This window comes from Littorina saxatilis, unplaced genomic scaffold (assembly GCF_037325665.1).
Source record: "Littorina saxatilis isolate snail1 unplaced genomic scaffold, US_GU_Lsax_2.0 scaffold_370, whole genome shotgun sequence".
Classification (NCBI taxonomy): domain Eukaryota; kingdom Metazoa; phylum Mollusca; class Gastropoda; order Littorinimorpha; family Littorinidae; genus Littorina; species Littorina saxatilis.
The window spans coordinates 77,501-96,071 of NW_027128766.1; the positions used below are offsets into that span (position 1 = coordinate 77,501).

Genomic DNA, 18,571 nt, shown 5'->3' on the forward strand with positions numbered 1-18,571 from the left:
TGATATTTTAACATTTTCTGTTGCCTGTATCGAAACCATTTTTAGACATTGCGTTTTGGTGTCAAATTATCCGACTCAAAGAAAGTTCTCGCAAACAAATACTCAGACACAATCTAGCTCGGTGTCAAAACCCATGTCTCAGTGTTTTATTTTGGTTGGAAAATGTCTCTCAATTTTAGATTGTTTAAATGTGGTTTAGTTGTCTTCCGTATAATACTTTTACAATATGTAAACTTTACATACATGATTATTAAAATATGTAAATAAAAAGAAAACACACCAGTAACCAGGTTAGGTACGTTTGTATCTATAATCAATATTTCGGCACGTTACTGCCTTCTTCGGGATGGTAAGCTAAATATCAAAATATGGTATTAGCAATAACGTTTGATTATAAACTAAACCATAACCACCGCTTCCGCTACTACTACACTGGCTGGTACCCTTCTACTACATTGTACTACATACTACCTTCTACCTCTGATGCCGCTGCTGCTACTCCTACTAAAGAGGGTAGAAGCTTGGTAGCATAAACGATATTACCACCAATCATTCCCCGGATAACTAGCGAGTCCTTGAGAGGCTTTTGGGTTCAAGGTCAAGCAGCTAGAACGTTATGGGGAGACTGATGTAGGTGGGATTCTCAGCTTCTACCATCTTTGCTCCTACCACCAACGCTACTGATGCGTTGCTGCTGCTGCTGCTACTACGGCAACGACAAGTGCTGCAGCCTCCTTGATGCGTTCATTACGTTACTTCGCGCCTCTTTATCTCCCTGTCAGCTTTCATCCGCACCCCTACTTTTTTTCATCTGTGGAATCTGCCCACAACCTCTCTTCATCTCCTGCCACTAACTCGCATTTCGTTCTAACACAATGGAGACAACGTCTTGATCCGGGGAATCCGTCCTGTAGCCGCCCTTCCCGCCTGCATTATCCATTTGTCCTGCTGTGCTCGGGACACGAACCCGCTCTGTATTCTCCGCATTGTCCGGTCTTGGACAGCGTCATTTCATTTCCTTTGCTGCACGGACAGGACATTGGAACCCGCTTTGTATTCTCTGCCGGTCGTGCCAGATTCGTTTACTGGGGATACGCATCGCGGACTGAAGAGCTCCGATAGTGTATCACTCTTAAATGACCCCAGTAAAGTGGCAATGATGCTAGTTCAATGAGACCGGTGGAACACGAAATTCTTACTCCACGAAATATTTACTCCGGAGTAAAAATTTCGTACGAAATTCTTACTCAGAGTACACCTTTCGTACGAGAAAAAAACTCCCCAAGGCACACACAAATTACTCCCTCCACGAAATTTTGACTCCCCATTTTTTTACTTCCAGTAAAAATCTCGTACGCGAAAATGAGATGCGGGCGAAGGGATAATGCCAATACGTGATCTCGCGCAAACAAATGTCGCGCTACCCTCCCACCACCCCTATTCCACCACCAAGACTAACAGGGGACAGGGGAGTAAAAGTTGCGTACACCTGGCGTGGGCAGTAAATTGCTCGTGTTAGGGTGGAATAATTTATTCGTTATTTATTCGTCAGGGGAGTAACATTTTCGACCGAAATGTGACTCGGAACACACCTGTCGTGGGGAGTAATTACACCCCCGGTATAGGGGTGTGTATAGGTTTCGCTCGATGTGTTTGTTTGTTTGTGTTCGCATATAGATCTCAAGAATGAACGGACCGATCGTCACCAAACTTGGTGAACAGGTTCTCTACATTCCTGAGACGGTCCTTACAAACATTGGGACCAGTCAAACACACGGTTAGGGAGTTATTGGTGGATTAAGATTCTACAAGGACTTATAGAGGCACATATTAATGGTCAAAGGGAAATAACCTTCTCAGTGAGAATGGTTATTTCCCTTTGACCAACGGGGGTGTTTTTCCTACCTCGGAGGAATTTCTTGTTTTCTCGTGTTTTGGGGGAGTAAGTTTTTCGTGAAGGGAGTACAATTTTCGTACGACATTTTTACTCCGGAGTAAAAATCTCGTGGGAGTAATTTTCTCGTGTTACACCGGTCAAGAAACACTCCTTCTTTAACCTAGTAAATTACAATCTTAAATGAGGCAAAACGCCATTTCAAAATCTGGGGTAAAAGGGAAGTAAGCGCTCTACATGCATACGAAATTACTCTGCAATAGAGTAAGCGAGAGTTACGCGGAATCAAACTCCTGGCATCTGACAAAACAACAAGCGACTTTCATCCTCAAGAAAAAGGGGCATAAGTCTCCTTAAACGTCTGATACAGCCGCAAGGCGTCAAGCAGGAGGCGACAACGGAATGGCGCCAGCTGACGTCAGCGTTGTGTTTGGGGAAAGATCATTGGGCTGGGGATGCAGACACTTATGTCGCGAGTCTGAGTTTAGTCACAAAGATTACAATCAAAAAGAATTCTTTCTTTCTTTATTTGGTGTTTAACGTCGTTTTCAACCACGAAGGTTATATCGCGACGAGGGAAAGGGGGGAGATGGGATAGGGGAAAGGGGGGGGGAGATGGGGTAGAGCCACTTGTTAAGTGTTTCTTGTTCACAAAAGCACTAATCAAAAAATTGCTCCAGGGGCTTGCAACGCCGGTAGTACAATATATGACCTTACTGGGAGTATGCAAGTTTCCAGATCAAAAAGAAGACAATCGCAAAGAAGACAATCGCAAAGAAGACAATGAAGACAATCACAAAGAAGACAATCACAAAGAAGACAATGAAGACAATCACAAAGAAGACAATGAAGACAATCACAAAGAAGACAATGAAGACAATCACAAAGAAGACAATGAACACAATCACAAAGAAGACAATCGCAAAGAAGACAATGAAGACAATCACAAAGAAGACAATAAAGACAATCACAATGAAGACAATCGCAAAGAAGACAATCACAAAGAAGACAATCACAAAGAAGACAATCACAAAGAAGACAATAAAGACAATCACAATGAAGACAATCGCAAAGAAGACAATCACAAAGAAGACAATGAAGACAATCACAAAGAAGACAATCACAAAGAAGACAATGAAGACAATCACAAATAAGACAATCACAAAGAAGACAATGAAGACAATCACAAATAAGACAATCGCAAAGAAGACAATCACAAAGAAGACAATCACAAAGAAGACAATGAAGACAATCGCAAAGAAGACAATCGCAAAGAAGACAATGAAGACAATCACAAAGAAGACAATCACAAAGAAGACAATGAAGACAATCACAAAGAAGACAATGAAGACAATCACAAAGAAGACAAAGAAGACAATCACAAAGAAGACAATCACAAAGAAGACAATGAAGACAATCACAAAGAAGACAATCACAAAGAAGACAATGAAGACAATCACAAAGAAGACAATGAAGACAATCACAATGAAGACAATCACAAAGAAGACAATGAAGACAATCACAAAGAAGACAATGAAGACAATCACAAAGAAGACAAAGAAGACAATCACAAAGAAGACAATCACAAAGAAGACAATGAAGACAATCACAAAGAAGACAATCACAAAGAAGACAATCACAAAGAAGACAATGAAGACAATCGCAAAGAAGACAATGAAGACAATCACAAAGAAGACAATCACAAAGAAGACAATGAAGACAATCACAAAGAAGACAATGAAGACAATCACAATGAAGACAATCACAAAGAAGACAATGAAGACAATCGCAAAGAAGACAATGAACACAATCACAAAGAAGACAATCACAAAGAAGACAATGAAGACAATCACAAAGAAGACAATGAAGACAATCGCAAAGAAGACAATGAAGACAATCACAATGAAGACAATCGCAAAGAAGACAATGAAGACAATCACAAAGAAGACAATCACAAAGAAGACAATGAAGACAATCGCAAAGAAGACAATCACAAAGAAGACAATGAAGACAATCACAAAGAAGACAATCACAAAGAAGACAATGAAGACAATCGCAAAGAAGACAATGAAGACAATCGCAAAGAAGACAATCACAAAGAAGACAATCACAAAGAAGACAATCACAAAGAAGACAATCACAAAGAAGACAATGAAGACAATCACAAAGAAGACAATCACAAAGAAGACAATGAAGACAATCGCAAAGAAGACAATGAAGACAATCACAAAGAAGACAAAGAAGACAATCACAAAGAAGACAATCACAAAGAAGACAATGAAGACAATCACAAAGAAGACAATCACAAAGAAGACAATGAAGACAATCACAAAGAAGACAATGAAGACAATCGCAAAGAAGACAATGAAGACAATCACAAAGAAGACAATCGCAAAGAAGACAATGAAGACAATCACAAAGAAGACAAAGAAGACAATCACAAAGAAGACAATGAAGACAATCACAATGAAGACAATCACAAAGAAGACAATGAAGACAATCACAAAGAAGACAATCACAAAGAAGACAATCACAAAGAAGACAATGAAGACAATCACAAAGAAGACAATGAACACAATCACAAAGAAGACAATCACAAAGAAGACAATGAAGACAATCACAAAGAAGACAATGAACACAATCACAAAGAAGACAATCACAAAGAAGACAATCACAATGAAGACAATCGCAAAGAAGACAATGAAGACAATCACAAAGAAGACAATCACAATGAAGACAATCACAAAGAAGACAATCGCAAAGAAGACAATGAAGACAATCGCAAAGAAGACAATGAACACAATCACAAAGAAGACAATCGCAAAGAAGACAATGAAGACAATCGCAAAGAAGACAATCACAAAGAAGACAATGAAGACAATCACAAAGAAGACAATGAACACAATCACAAAGAAGACAATCACAAAGAAGACAATGAACACAATCGCAAAGAAGACAATGAAGACAATCGCAAAGAAGACAATGAACACAATCACAAAGAAGACAATCACAAAGAAGACAATCACAAAGAAGACAATGAAGACAATCACAAAGAAGACAATGAACACAATCACAAAGAAGACAATCACAATGAAGACAATCGCAAAGAAGACAATGAAGACAATCACAAAGAAGACAATGAAGACAATCACAAAGAAGACAATGAAGACAATCACAAAGAAGACAATGAAGACAATCGCAAAGAAGACAATGAAGACAATCACAAAGAAGACAAAGAAGACAATCACAAAGAAGACAATGAAGACAATCACAAAGAAGACAATGAAGACAATCACAAAGAAGACAATGAAGACAATCACAAAGAAGACAATGAAGACAATCACAAAGAAGACAATGAAGACAATCGCAAAGAAGACAATGAAGACAATCACAAAGAAGACAAAGAAGACAATCACAAAGAAGACAATGAAGACAATCACAAAGAAGACAATGAACACAATCACAAAGAAGACAATGAAGACAATCACAAAGAAGACAATGAACACAATCACAAAGAAGACAATGAACACAATCACAAAGAAGACAATGAAGACAATCACAAAGAAGACAATGAAGACAATCACAAAGAAGACAATGAAGACAATCACAAAGAAGACAATGAAGACAATCACAAAGAAGACAATGAAGACAATCACAAAGAAGACAATGAAGACAATCGCAAAGAAGACAATGAAGACAATCACAAAGAAGACAATGAAGACAATCACAAAGAAGACAATCACAATGAAGACAATCACAAAGAAGACAATGAAGACAATCACAAAGAAGACAATGAAGACAATCACAAAGAAGACAATGAACACAATCACAAAGAAGACAATCACAAAGAAGACAATGAAGACAATCACAAAGAAGACAATCACAAAGAAGACAATCACAAAGAAGACAATCACAAAGAAGACAATCACAAAGAAGACAATCACAAAGAAGACAATCACAAAGAAGACAATGAAGACAATCACAAAGAAGACAATCACAGCTAACAACACCCAACGATGGCCTCCATTCAGCGCAAGAGAAGAAAATATCGAGAATCAGACGGATTGAAAGGAGGGCGAATCCGAGGAGTCCAGGCCAAAGTGTTTTCATACCATAAACTTCACCCCAGGAGTCCAGGCCAAAGTGTTTTCAAACCATAAACTTTACCCCAGGAGTCCAGGCCAAAGTGTTTTCAAACCATAAACTTCACCCCAGGAGTCTAGGCCAAAGTGTTTTCAAACCATAAACTTCACCCCAGGAGTCCAAGCCAAAGTGTTTTCACACCATAAACTTCACCCCAGGAGTCCAAGCCAAAGTGTTTTCAAACGATAAACTTCACCCCAGGAGTCCAAGCCAAAGTGTTTTCAAACCATAAACTTCACCCCAGGAGTCCAAGCCAAAGTGGTTTCATACCATAAACTTCACCCCAGGAGTCCAAGCCAAAGTGTTATCATACCATAAACTTCACCCCAGGAGTCCAAGCCAAAGTGTTTTCATTCCATAAACTTCACCCCAGGAGTCCAGGCCAAAGTGTTTTCAAACCATAAACTTTACCCCAGAAGTCCAAGTCAAAGTGGTTTCATACCATAAACTTCATCCGACAACGAGAGGGCGTTTTGTAGGGAGGCACCCGCTATTGCCGCGGCCCGTTATTGCCGCAACCCGTTATTGCCGCAACCCGCTATTGCCGCAACCCGCTATTGCCGCGGAACCTTTTTTGTTCTTTTTACATTTAGTCAAGTTTTGACTAAATGTTTTAACATAGAGGGGGAATCGAGACGAGGGTCGTGGTGTGAGTGTGTGTGTGCGTGTGTGTGTGTGTGTGTCTGTGTGTCTGTCTGTGTGTCTGTCTGTCTGTGTGTCTGTCTGTCTGTCTGTGAGTGTGTGTGTGTGTAGAGCTATTCAGACTAAACTACTGAACCGATCTTTATTAAATTTGACATGAGAGTTCCTGGGAATGATATCACCGGACTTTTTTTTTCATTTTTTCGATTAATACTTTTGATGACGTCATATCCGGCTTTTTGTCAAAGTTGAGGTGGCACTGTCACACCCTCATTTTTTAATAACATTGATTGAAATTTTGGCCAAGCAATCTCTGACAAAGGCCGGACTTTGGTATTGCCTTTCAGCTTGGTGGCTTAAAAATTAAGTAATGACTTTGGTCATTAAAAATCTGAAAATTGTAATTAAAATAGATTTTTTATAAAATGATCCAAAATTACATTCATCTTATTCTTCATCATTTTCTGATTCCAAAAACATATAAATATGTTATATCCGGATTGAAAACAAGCTCTGAAAATTAAAAATATAAAAATTATGATCAAAATTAAATTTCCGACATCGATTTAAAAACAATTTCATCTTATTCCTTGTCAGTTCCTGATTCCAAAAACATATAGACATGATATGTTTGGATAAAACACACGCTCAGAAAGTTAAAACGAAGAGAGGTACAGCTCTCTCTCTCTCTCTCTCTCTCTCTCTCTCTCTCTCTCTCTCTCTCTCTCTCTCTCTCTCTCTCTCTCTCACACGCACACGCCGGCACAGCCGGTATCGTACAAACAAACTCACACACAGAAAAACATCCGTGCATATATATATATATCCCATGACCTCCCTTCTTTGTCTCTGTTACTTCAGTATGGGTATATATGTTGTATTTTTATAGCTCAATAAATACATCATGGACTCAAAAAAATATATGATAGTGCAGATTCCGATTTGGGCGAAGAACTACTTTGCTCCCGACCTTTGACCTCGCGCCGAACAATGTGACACATTTGTATGAAGTTCTAAAATCGTATTGCACGGCTCAGAAAACCATATCAGTTGCACGCAAAAATGAATCTCAGAACTGATCTGATGTATGAGATGCAATAAGCAAAAGTTTCTTTCATTATGAAAGCAATGCAGGTCGAAAAAAACGAACATTCAACTTACAAGATAACCAGATGCTAGCGAACCAAAACAAAAACCCGAGTACCCTCCCCTTGCATCGTTAGCAGACGACTTTTGAGAATCTGTCGGCAGTGTGTTTTGGTGTGCGCCTTCAGCTATCAAACATCGGCTGTTTCACGTGTTTTGCGAGCAAGTCTACTCTTTTGCCTGGCTCTGCAGTAAGTCCACATATTTTTCCGTAATCCAGTCATATTCCTTCAAAATGCAATCAATCGGCGGTGACAGACGTGTCGGTCGCGTTTTCCTCACTGTGTGACCCATACCAGTTTAAGTTCATCCATGCAAACACACTCGCAAAACAGTTTATCACGTAGATACATTTCAAATAGGGAGCAAATGGTTAAATCTAAACCTACATATTTGTTCCCTAAAATTTGCTTCTCTGTCAATAAGCCTAATTACACACGTTCGAGAAAAACAACGTGGAATCAATTCTGAATCGAGTAAGCCAAATGGGTCCCAAACCCGTTTCGCCCGTTCTGCCGACCTGAAACGCAAAACAAAAGAATTGTGCGCTTCAACTAAATTAATTTCTATTCGACTTCATTACTTTCTTGCAACTTATGAACCTTTACTTAAAGCTTTTAAATGGTCTGAAAGTAGTGTTACCGCGTACTTATCGATGCACTCATTCGTTTTATTTTTTCAGCGACGGTCACTTAGTTTAAGGTTGCAAAAGGGCTAAGTCTCGCTGGCAACAGTTTTACCCTGCACAGATCGCAACAGTGCCGCTAGTAGTCTACACTTTGTGTTTGATGGTAGAATGGGATATACAGATTACAACACTCGTGCTTTTTTATATGGCTTGTATTTCAGTCAAGACCCAGCGGGAATATCAATCGAGAGCCACTCGCCAAAGGCTCGTGTCTCCCGATGATATTCATCCGCTGGGTCTTGACTGAAATACAAGCCATATAAAAAACCACTCGTGTTGTAACCTATACATACTAGATGAATACCCGCTTCGTCGGGTACGGCTTCGCCAGGAAGAAGTAGAGCCGAATACCAGGCTGCGCCTGGGACCCGGCTTTGCCGGGTGTACGCCGGCTTACGAAGGAAAGGAGATAAACGCGCAAAACACTATAGACCTTCTAAAAATAGTAACGTGCAGTGACCTTCTAAAAATAGTAACCTAGTAACGGGAATATGGATTGACGCCACACGGAGGAAGGGAGATAATCGCGGCTGAAAACACTGGAGAAGATAAGGAAGAGTTACTGGTAGTGGATCCCGACAACAACAACAACAACAACAACAACAAAATCGGTTCTGCGCGCTGAGAGCACGTGTTGAAATATCTCATCGATGAGGTTGTGTCCGGGGTGTAGCTGAATACGGTGTCCAAATTTGAAAAAGATCCACCGAGAACTTTGGCCGTGCATCGCGAACAGACAGACAGACAGACAGACAGACACTAGTCGTATATATATAGATAGATATACGGTAATGGTATAATGCGAGTGAGAGAGGTGAGGGGGAAAGAACGAGCGAGAAAGAAAGAGCAAGACAAGACAGATGGAGAGAGAGGGGGGGAGGGGGGGAGACAAGGAGTAAGCGATTTTAAAGAGGTACAGAGAAAGAGTGAATAAGAGGTACAGGGAGAGAGAGATATATATAAAGAGAGAGAGAGAGAGAGAGAGAGAGAGAGAGGGAGGGAGGGAGGGAGAGAATACTCAGCAGGGCCGGACTAGGCTAAGAGGAGGGGGGGGGGGGGTTGCCAGTGGTGGTCCAGGGGGATGTTCTGTGGCTGATGGGTAGGTCATGTTCTGAGATAGGAAAATGGTCGCTCCTTGCATGAAACGGCATAAAATAAACAATAATAAAAAATGTTTTTAATTGAGGTACATGTTTAGGCTACCCCTATAACCCCCCCCCCCCCCCCCCCCCCCCCCCCCCGGTAGTCCGGCCCTGCTCAGAATGGTTTATTGTATTAAGGCCTAACGGAGAGAGAGAGAGAGAGAGAGAGAGAGAGAGAGAGAGAGAGAGAGAGAGAGAGAGAGAGAGAGAGAGACTGAGTGAGTGAGTGAGCGAGCGAGTTAGCAAGAGAAAGACACAGAGAGTCACACACACACACACACACACACACACACACACACACACACACACACACACACACACACAAACACGCACTCACACACACACACACACACACACATATATATGTATAGGTTACAACACGAGTGGTTTTTTATATGGCTTGTATTTCAGTCAAGACCCAGCGGATGAATATCATCGGGAGACACGAGCCTCTGGAAGAAACGTTTGCTTATTGCATCTCATACATCAGATCAGTTCTGAGATTCATTTTTGCGTGCAACTGATATGGTTTTCTGAGCCGTGGTAGGAAAAATGTGTAAAGCAGTTCTTAGTGTATGATGTCATTGCTAGGTTTAGTTATTTGACCTTGACCCTGAAGGTCAAGGTCATGTAAAGGTCAAGCATGTTAGTCGTATGGGCTTTGCCCTTCTTGTTTTTTGGTTTTTGTTTGTTTGGAGGGGGGGTGCACCTGCACCCTGTGCACCCCCCCCCCCTCGTCCACCCCTGGGCTTACACGATTACGATGAAATAAATAGTCTACTTTCAGAACAATCATGTAATAGTCACTTTTCAGAACAATCACGCGTAACACACGGCTGTTACGCGTGATTGTTCTGAAAAGTGACTATTACATGATTGTTCTGAAAGTAGACTATTTATTTCATCGTAATCATGTAAGCCCTCATACGTGATTGTTCTGAAAGCTTACTAATTTACATGATTGTTCTGAAACTCTACTACAGGTAAACTTGCTTCACCCGTGAAATGTAGTCAGATATGGAACAATACATATATATGTATACCCCTGCCCAACGAAGTGTGTTTGAGTTGATCCGTCTTCTGTGTGCGCGACAGCTTTAGATGTGTGTTTGAGTTGATCCGTCTCTCCACTTCCTTTTTTTAGGTGTAGGGGGTGGGGGAGGTTTGTTCATATCAACTGAAACTTTATCAAACCATTTGAATAATTCATATACAAAATTCTGGTGGTTGCTGTGTAATAAAAAAAACAAGTGTCACTGAAAACAGAGATGTGCTAATACATTTAGCGTTCATGTGTGTGTATGTGTGGTGTGTGTGTGTGCGTATGTACTCAGTGCACTGGCGTCGGAAACTGGGGGGGGGGGGGGGGGGCAGCTGCTGTTCCTGGGGTGTGGGGGGGGGGCAAACATGTCTTTCCCCCCCCCCCAATATTTAGGATGACAAAAATATTCACAGAGAGAGAGAGAAAGAGAGAGAGAGAGAGAGGGGGGGAGGGAGAGAGAGAGTGTGAGAGAGAGAGTGAGAGAGAGAGAGAAGAGAGAGAGAGTGTGTGAGAGAGAGAGAGAAGAGAGAGGGAGAGAAGAGAGAGAGAGAGTGTGAGAGAGAGAGAGAGAAGAGAGAGAGAGAGTGTGAGAGAGAAGAGAGAGAGAGAGAGAGAGTTGATAAACAAAATACCCCCCCCACACACACACACACACAAAAGAAGTATATTGTCTCGCGTGCAAGAACTTTATAGCCCAGACTCCCCACCCATCTCGCAACCCCGGCCATCTCCTCACGTCTCTCACCCCCTCTCCACTTGAATTTTTAGTTCCTAAAAAAAAAGAAGTTTCATTTGTGAAAATTATTTGTTGTGCCTTTCGTCTTAAAAGGGGCAAAAATTAGCTTCCATTTTCCCTCTTTGCCATGCCTTTCGATCCATTATGGTGACCTAGCCACCTAAGCATGGCAAAGAGGGAAAATCAAAAGTTTCTATGTCTCCCTTTAAACCTGTAATTAGAATTTTGAGTTGGGAATACTCATGAAGAATCATTACATTTTTGAAGATTATAAATAATTTGTGTCTTTGGACATTTAATTTGAATTTTGAGTTGAGAACAATAAAGAAGACATGTTCAATGTATGAAACGTATTACTTGTTGAGTTTGTATTCATTGGGCTGGGGTATAAATATCAATATCACTAAAGATTTAGTATCATTGTATCAAAATATTGTTCCATATACATACAGACATACACACAGACAGATGGACAAAGTGAATCCAGTATACCCCCCTCCAACTTCGTTGGGCTGGGGTATACATATTGTTCCATATCTGACAACATTTCACGGGTGAAGCAAGTTTACCTTTAGTAGAGTTTCAGAACAATCATGTAAATTAGTAAGCTTTCAGAACAATCACGTATGAGGGCTTACATGTTTACGATGAAATAAATAGTAGACTTTCAGAACAATCATGTACAGTCGTCTCCGCTTAGCTCGTCCCTCTCGGGACCGAAAAATTCGCGACGAGCTAACCGGCCGACGAGCTAAGCAGCGGACGAGGTAAACGGAGTCCAATTTCCCTGGGGGATATGCTGCGACGAGCTATCCGGCGAATTCGTCCAGACCAATAAAAGCACATAAACACTTGTAAACGGGTGTATCAGGTTCTGAGATAACTATCAATCTAGTAGATCATCCTCGAATAGCCCTTTGTTCACAACATGACATTTTACCGTGTCTACAAACCAGAAGTAATCCTTTCATCACCATGGAGTAGGAGCTATGATGTGCAATGGTCAAATGACGAATTTCTGTTCATAGACTCGGTAAGATGTTGATAGAGTTTATATTCGTTTCGCATATTGGGTTTGTAACATGTGTTACTATGAAAATAACAGAGAGATAGGCAGAAGAGAGAGAGAGAGAGAGAGAGAGAGAGAGAGAGAGAGAGAGAGAGAGAGAGAGAGAGAGAGAGAGAGAGAGAGAGAGAGAGAGAGAGAGAGAGAGAGAGATGTAAACCATGAAACAGAAAGCACATTTCTTGGGATTTTTTTTATTAAATCCAAAAATAAGCAGTCCAATGAGAAGAATTTTAAATGAAAAACCAAGTAAACACGGCGCCAGAAAAAAGTTAAACACACACAAACACACACGCAAAAAAAGCACTAACTCATTTGCGTGCTTACATACACACACACACAAAACACACACACACCATTTTCAAAGAAAGTTTTGTGTGTACATTGTACCTACTAATAAGTGGGAGAAAATTGAAACAAAGTAGCAAAATCAGATAAACAGCGCATGTTTTCTTCTTTGACATTCAATTCGAAAAGTCTGGCAGTTTATGGAACGTTCTTTTGTTACTGTCATCCTGTCAGAAGACGTCATCGCTGACGACACAATGTCGTTATGACGAGCTATCCGGCGTAAATGACGTCACACCATGCCTTGGGACTGGAAAGTTTGGTCGAGCAAAGCGGCGGACGAGCTAACCGGCGGACGAGCTAACCAGCTTAATTTTACAGATACAAAGAAGGACGTCAGCCCGGGGAAAAAATATGGCGACGAGCTAAACGGCGGACGAGCTAAGCGGGGTCGAGCTAAGTGGAGTCGAGTGTAATAGTCACTTTTCAGAACAATCACGCGTAACACACGGCAGAGTTACCAACTCTGTTGTTTGATGGCATCTAACTGGCGCAAATTTTTTTTTAACAAACCGGAATCAGGGGATCTTTCTTGCGGGAAAGTTCCGCAGCAATAGCGGGTTGCGGCAATAACGGGTTGCGGCAATAGCGGGTTGCGGCAATAACGGGCCGCGGCAACAACGGGCCGCGGCAATAGCGAGTTGTAACCGTTTTGTAGGACCGTGCTGTCCGTATCCTTGCGTGATGAGGGTTGATGGCAGTCGTGGCTTACCTCCCTTTCTGTCCATTATAAACTGTAAGCCGTGGGGATCAATATAGACGAGAAATGCTGGACGGGTGCAGGGTGAGACAGTAAAATGGCGACAGGAAGAGCTATAGGTTAATAGCCACACAAAACTGATAGCGCACGTTGCCTCGCTTCTTGCCATTTTGCTAAGGGCAGAATATACCTGCACAGTTTCAGCGGCACATACGACGCACAGCCCGGTAGCTCAGTTGGTAGAGCACTGGACTTGTGATCGAAAGGTCGCAGGTTCGAATTCGGGCCGGGACGGACACGGGTCAACTTTATGTGCAGACCCAGAGACGGAAGCCATGTCCCACCCCCGTGTCATCACAATGGCACGTAAAAGACCTTGGTCATTCTGCCATAAGTGCAGGTGGCTGAATACACCTAAACACGCAGACACCTGGGTAGCGCGACTCCGTTGCTGCTAGCTTTCCACTGGGAGGAAGCGACCCGAATTTCCCAGCGATGGGACAATAAAGTAATAAAGTAATGAAAAAAGAAAAAGATAGGGATTACGACGAATAATTGGCCTGTTTTCCTTTCACGCAACGTGTAACGGGCTGGGATAATCTGCAGTGCGTCGTCTGTCCTGGTGAAGTTACATACGTTAGCGCCAGGCCTAATGAGACAGTTTCGCAACGGTGTCTGGTCTTAAAGATGCCTACGTTTGTTTGCTTTGGGGTAATTTTGTTTGTCATTTTTGATACTCTGTTATCCCGTTGCCGTGCAATTCGGGTCGCTTCCTCCCAGTGGAAAGCTAGCAGCAACAAGAGCCGCGCTACCCAGGTGTGTGCGTGTTTGACGTAATCAGCCACCTGCGCACTTCTTGCAGAATGACTTGAGTCTTTTACTTTCCACAGCGGCGAAACGGGGTGTAACAGGCCATTTTGACACATAGTCAGTTTTGACCGGGAGGTCATTCTGGGCAAGCTGATTTTGACTGGGAGGTCATTCTGGGCTAGGCAATTTTGACCCCCCCCAGTCAGTTTTGACCCCCCCCCTTCAAACTTTAAGAATAAGTATGTCAGGACCTTTTAAAACGAAATATATGTATGTGTGCACAAAATCTGTTGGAAAAATGATCTAAAAAAAAATATTAAAAATTCTAAAAAATAAAAAAAAAGTTTGGACGTTTCCTTTAAAACTTCAAAAATAAGTACACTAGGACCTTTTAAAACGAAATGTACGCATAAATGAATGCATCTATGCATCTCCACAAGTTTTTTTGGGGGGTCACCTCCCGGTCAAAATCAGCTAGCCTAGAATGAACCCCCCGGTCAAAACTGACTAGGCCAGTCTGTTCTGACCCCCCCTTCAAACTTCAAGAATAAGTACTTTAAGACCTTTTAAAACGAATTAAATGTAAATGTGGACAATATTTGCTGGAAAATGATACTGAAAAAGAAAAAATCGAGAAAAAATAACTTTCGACGCTTCCCTTAAAACTTCAAGAATAAGTACATTAGGACTTCAGATGATGAAATGTATGAATATATGTATGCATCTATGTATCACAACAAGTTTGGGGGGATGTGTCATTCTTTCAACTGACTAGGCCAGTCAGTTTTGAACCCCCCCCCCCCTTCAAACTCCAAGTCGAAACTTTTTTCTTTTTTTTTTAAATAAAGTTAAAGTTTTTTTTCGATTTTAAAACTTCAAGAATAAGTACATTAGGACTTCAGATGACGAAATGTATGCATATATGTATGCATCTATGTATCTCAACAAGTTTGGGGGGATGTGTCATTCTGGGCTAGCTAGTACAGATAATATATTCTTAATTCAGTTGCCATTTAACATACGTTATAATCATATAAAGGACTGGGAATGCATGTCACTAAATGGTACCCAGCTCTGGAGAATAACCCATACACCAAGGTGGCATAAGTGTGACAGGGGAGGCTACCGCTCCTTTCACAGCAGACTCTGCACCCGAGTTGTTGGCCTTTAAGTCAACACCGGTGGATTGTAGAATTCTGTTTGTGATGGGGTCTGGTGGTTTCCGATTGTCTGTATGTTCATGGAAACCTTCGGGTTTGCATAACAGTTTTTATAGGGCTAAGAAATTGGCCCTAACATTTTCAATCCTGTTTGATTGCACTTCGCTTCCCGAGGTGATCGTAGTGTTACGGCACTCGGTTACATAAGTGTATTGCTATGAGCCCAGTACAAAACGCACATATCTAAAATACTTATTCAGCGTATATATACAATTCGTCAGTTCAAAGTCCGTTTTGACACGGTCTGTTCGGCATCTATCTGTCGGCTTTAAGTCCGTTTTGACACGGTACGTTCGGCATCTGTCTGGCGGGTTTAAGTCCGTTTTTACCCGATCTGTTCGGCATCTAGCTGTCGGCTTTAAGTCCGTTTTTACACGGTCTGTTTGGCATCTATCTGTCGGCTTTAAGTCCGTTTTTACACGGTCTGTGTGGCATCTAGCTGTCGGCTTTAAGTCCGTTGGGATCAAAACCTTTCAGCATATATATATGTCGGCTTTGAGTCTATTGGGATTAAAACCATTCGGCATAAATCTGTCGGCTTTAAGACTGTTGGGATCAAAACCGTTCGGCATATATATGCCGACTGTAAGATTGCTGGGATCAAAACCGTTCGGCATATATCTGTCGGTTTTAAGACTGTTGGGATCAAAACCGTTCGGCATATATATGTCGGCTGTAAGACTGTTGGGATCAAAACTGTTAGGCATATATATGTCGGCTTTGAGTCTGTTGGGATTAAAACCGTTCGGCAGATCGGCTTTAAGTCCGTTGGGATCAAAACCGTTCGGCATATATCTGTCGGCTTTAAGTCTGTTGGGATCAACAACAACACACTGTCGGCATATATCTGTCAGCTTTAAGTCCATTGGGATAAAAACCGTCCGGCCACCTGTAAGGTTATCAACATTCAACCAACGGCGCGCGCAGTCAGCACAACAATATTGGTCCAATATTGTTCCAAAATTGCCTTTTTTATTGGGCAATATTGGATGACATTATTGGACCAATATTGGAAGTGATCGTTGACTGAATATCCCACCAATATTGGATTCCAATGCAAAATCCAATAAAAATCCAATATTGGTCCAATATTGGAACTGATGATGTTTGCAATATCCCACCAATATTGGATTCCAATGCAAAATCCAATATCAGAACTGATGTTTGCAATATCAATTCAATGTTGGTATAGTGCTTTCCTGCACGCATGGTCACTATTTTGTTGTGATATTTTTGTCCACATATAAGGGCAGGTTTTACTGATTTACTTCTCCGACATGTCAAATCGAAAAGCAAACTTCACAGAAAATCAAGAAATTTAGTGACCATACATGCAGGAAAGCACTATACCAACATTGAATTGATATTGCAAACATAACAGTTCTGATATTGATCTGGATGCCAGCTATTCTGATTTACATTTTCTGCAACATCGGATTATAATTATGATGTAGCAAATAAACAAGACATTTAATTGAAAGATTTTATGCAATTACGTACAGTAACAGAAAAATCACTACAATACTTATCGCATTAAATTAGGGAGTTGTGATAGTTTTTGTCATTTACGTTTACTTGGCCTGTCCGGCAATAGCGAGACGCGTTACTTAATTATGGTTAATATCAATCCCTTGTGTTTTAAAAAGACAATGAAGAAGAAAAATTCAATCAAACTGATTTTATTTCTTTGTTAGAAACATGCATGGCAGAAATAAACGCAAATTTACAAAATGAACAGTAATAACAGGTTGTGAAAAAAGAATGGCCAACTGTTCATTAAATCTGTATATATAGCTTTAATCACTAAATTCAAACTGGAAATTAGACACCCAAATTGATATTATTCACTCATGTCAAACAATTCTTTGTAGATAGCATGACAGTCCGGAAAGTGTGTGCACAATACAAATTATGCTAATCTGAAAACGTGTACATGAATATTATCCATGTCACTTCAAACATGTTCTTCATAAGAGAAAAATCAATGATTGAAAAGGCTCTCACGCACATCTCAATGCATGGAGAGAGAGAAAAAAATCACACACAAGTTTTGGTAACAAAAACACACATGGGCGTCAAGAACTGTTTAACATACTTTAAAAAACTAAAATTCATAGCAAATGATCCCCCCCCCCCCCCCAAAAAAAAAAAAAAAAAAAAAAAGAATTAAAGCAATTCTTTCTTTCACGTTGCTTAGCATCCAGCTGCAGACTACATAGACTGAGCCGTCTCAGGACGTCCCCACGCTGCCTCAAAAAATCAAAAAAATCCTCATTGGAGGTATGTCACCAGCCTTGCTGATGAACCAGAACCATGTTCACAGGTGATAAAATTGGGAGACGCTGGAAACGTTGAGGTAGTTTCCTATACTGTTTGAAACCAGTTTAAAAAAGTATAAAAGGAATCAAAATTGTATATTTAGAAGAAAAAAGTCAGTCAAAATAAATATGAATATGAAAAGGGCATAAATCGCCAAATAGCTCGCACACCATGAAACCAAGTCCATGGTAGTAGGAGCATAACCTACGTCTCCCAGTGCATACATAGTGTACAGAGTATCGAGACATGGCTCATACCCCAGAGGGTAACAAACGTCCAATGGTTATAGCCGATGACAGCGTAGAGCTTAGGGAGAGTTTAGAAAGTGAAATACAGGTTACTGAACCATGAAAAATAAAATGAAAACAGAGGCCCACCTAAAAATATGTTCGCATGCCATGGGGGCGCATTAGGTGACCCTAGGAACCAAAAATAAAAGATGCCCCCCTAGGGGGACAATTAAAGCAATACAAATAAACAAATAAAAGAACAGAAGCAGAAAAAACATGGCTCCATGAAGCTGGACAAACTAGGACAGGAGAAAAGGGAAAAAAACATCAAATATTTCAGGTACATATCACGTGTATGGTTAATTGTATCAAAGGGACAGTTTAGGGGGTCAGAACTATCCCTGCGTTGTCCGTCCCTGGGTCGTTGCACCTCATTCTCCAGCCT

At 41.0% G+C, this 18,571-nt stretch overlaps 1 protein-coding gene and 1 pseudogene across 1 annotated transcript; both read left to right on the plus strand.

Annotated features, from left to right (window-relative positions):
• The window catches only part of LOC138957083 (uncharacterized protein PF3D7_1120000-like), a 52,378-nt pseudogene extending 46,480 nt beyond the window's left edge, over positions 1–5,898 (plus strand).
• A 12-nt stretch (positions 5,899–5,910) lies between these two features.
• LOC138957084 (octapeptide-repeat protein T2-like) lies at positions 5,911–13,268 on the plus strand. Its single transcript, XM_070328252.1, has 4 exons — positions 5,911–5,996; positions 9,794–9,863; positions 11,184–11,281; positions 12,551–13,268. Exons 1-4 carry the CDS (start codon positions 5,911–5,913, stop codon positions 12,738–12,740), a joined length of 444 nt encoding a protein of 147 aa, XP_070184353.1. The 3' UTR covers positions 12,741–13,268.
• Positions 13,269–18,571: the final 5,303 nt, after the last annotated feature.

Coding starts and splice junctions, on each gene's coding strand:
- LOC138957084 (XM_070328252.1), top strand. CDS start 5,911: ATGGCCTCCATTCAGCGCAAGAGAAGAAAATATCGAGAATCAGACGGA. Junction 9,864..11,183: donor GAGAGAGAGAGAGAGAGAGA/GAGAGACTGAGT, acceptor GAGTGAGAGAGA/GAGAGAAGAGAGAGAGAGTG. Junction 11,282..12,550: donor AGAGAGAAGAGAGAGAGAGA/GTGTGAGAGAGA, acceptor AGAGATAGGCAG/AAGAGAGAGAGAGAGAGAGA.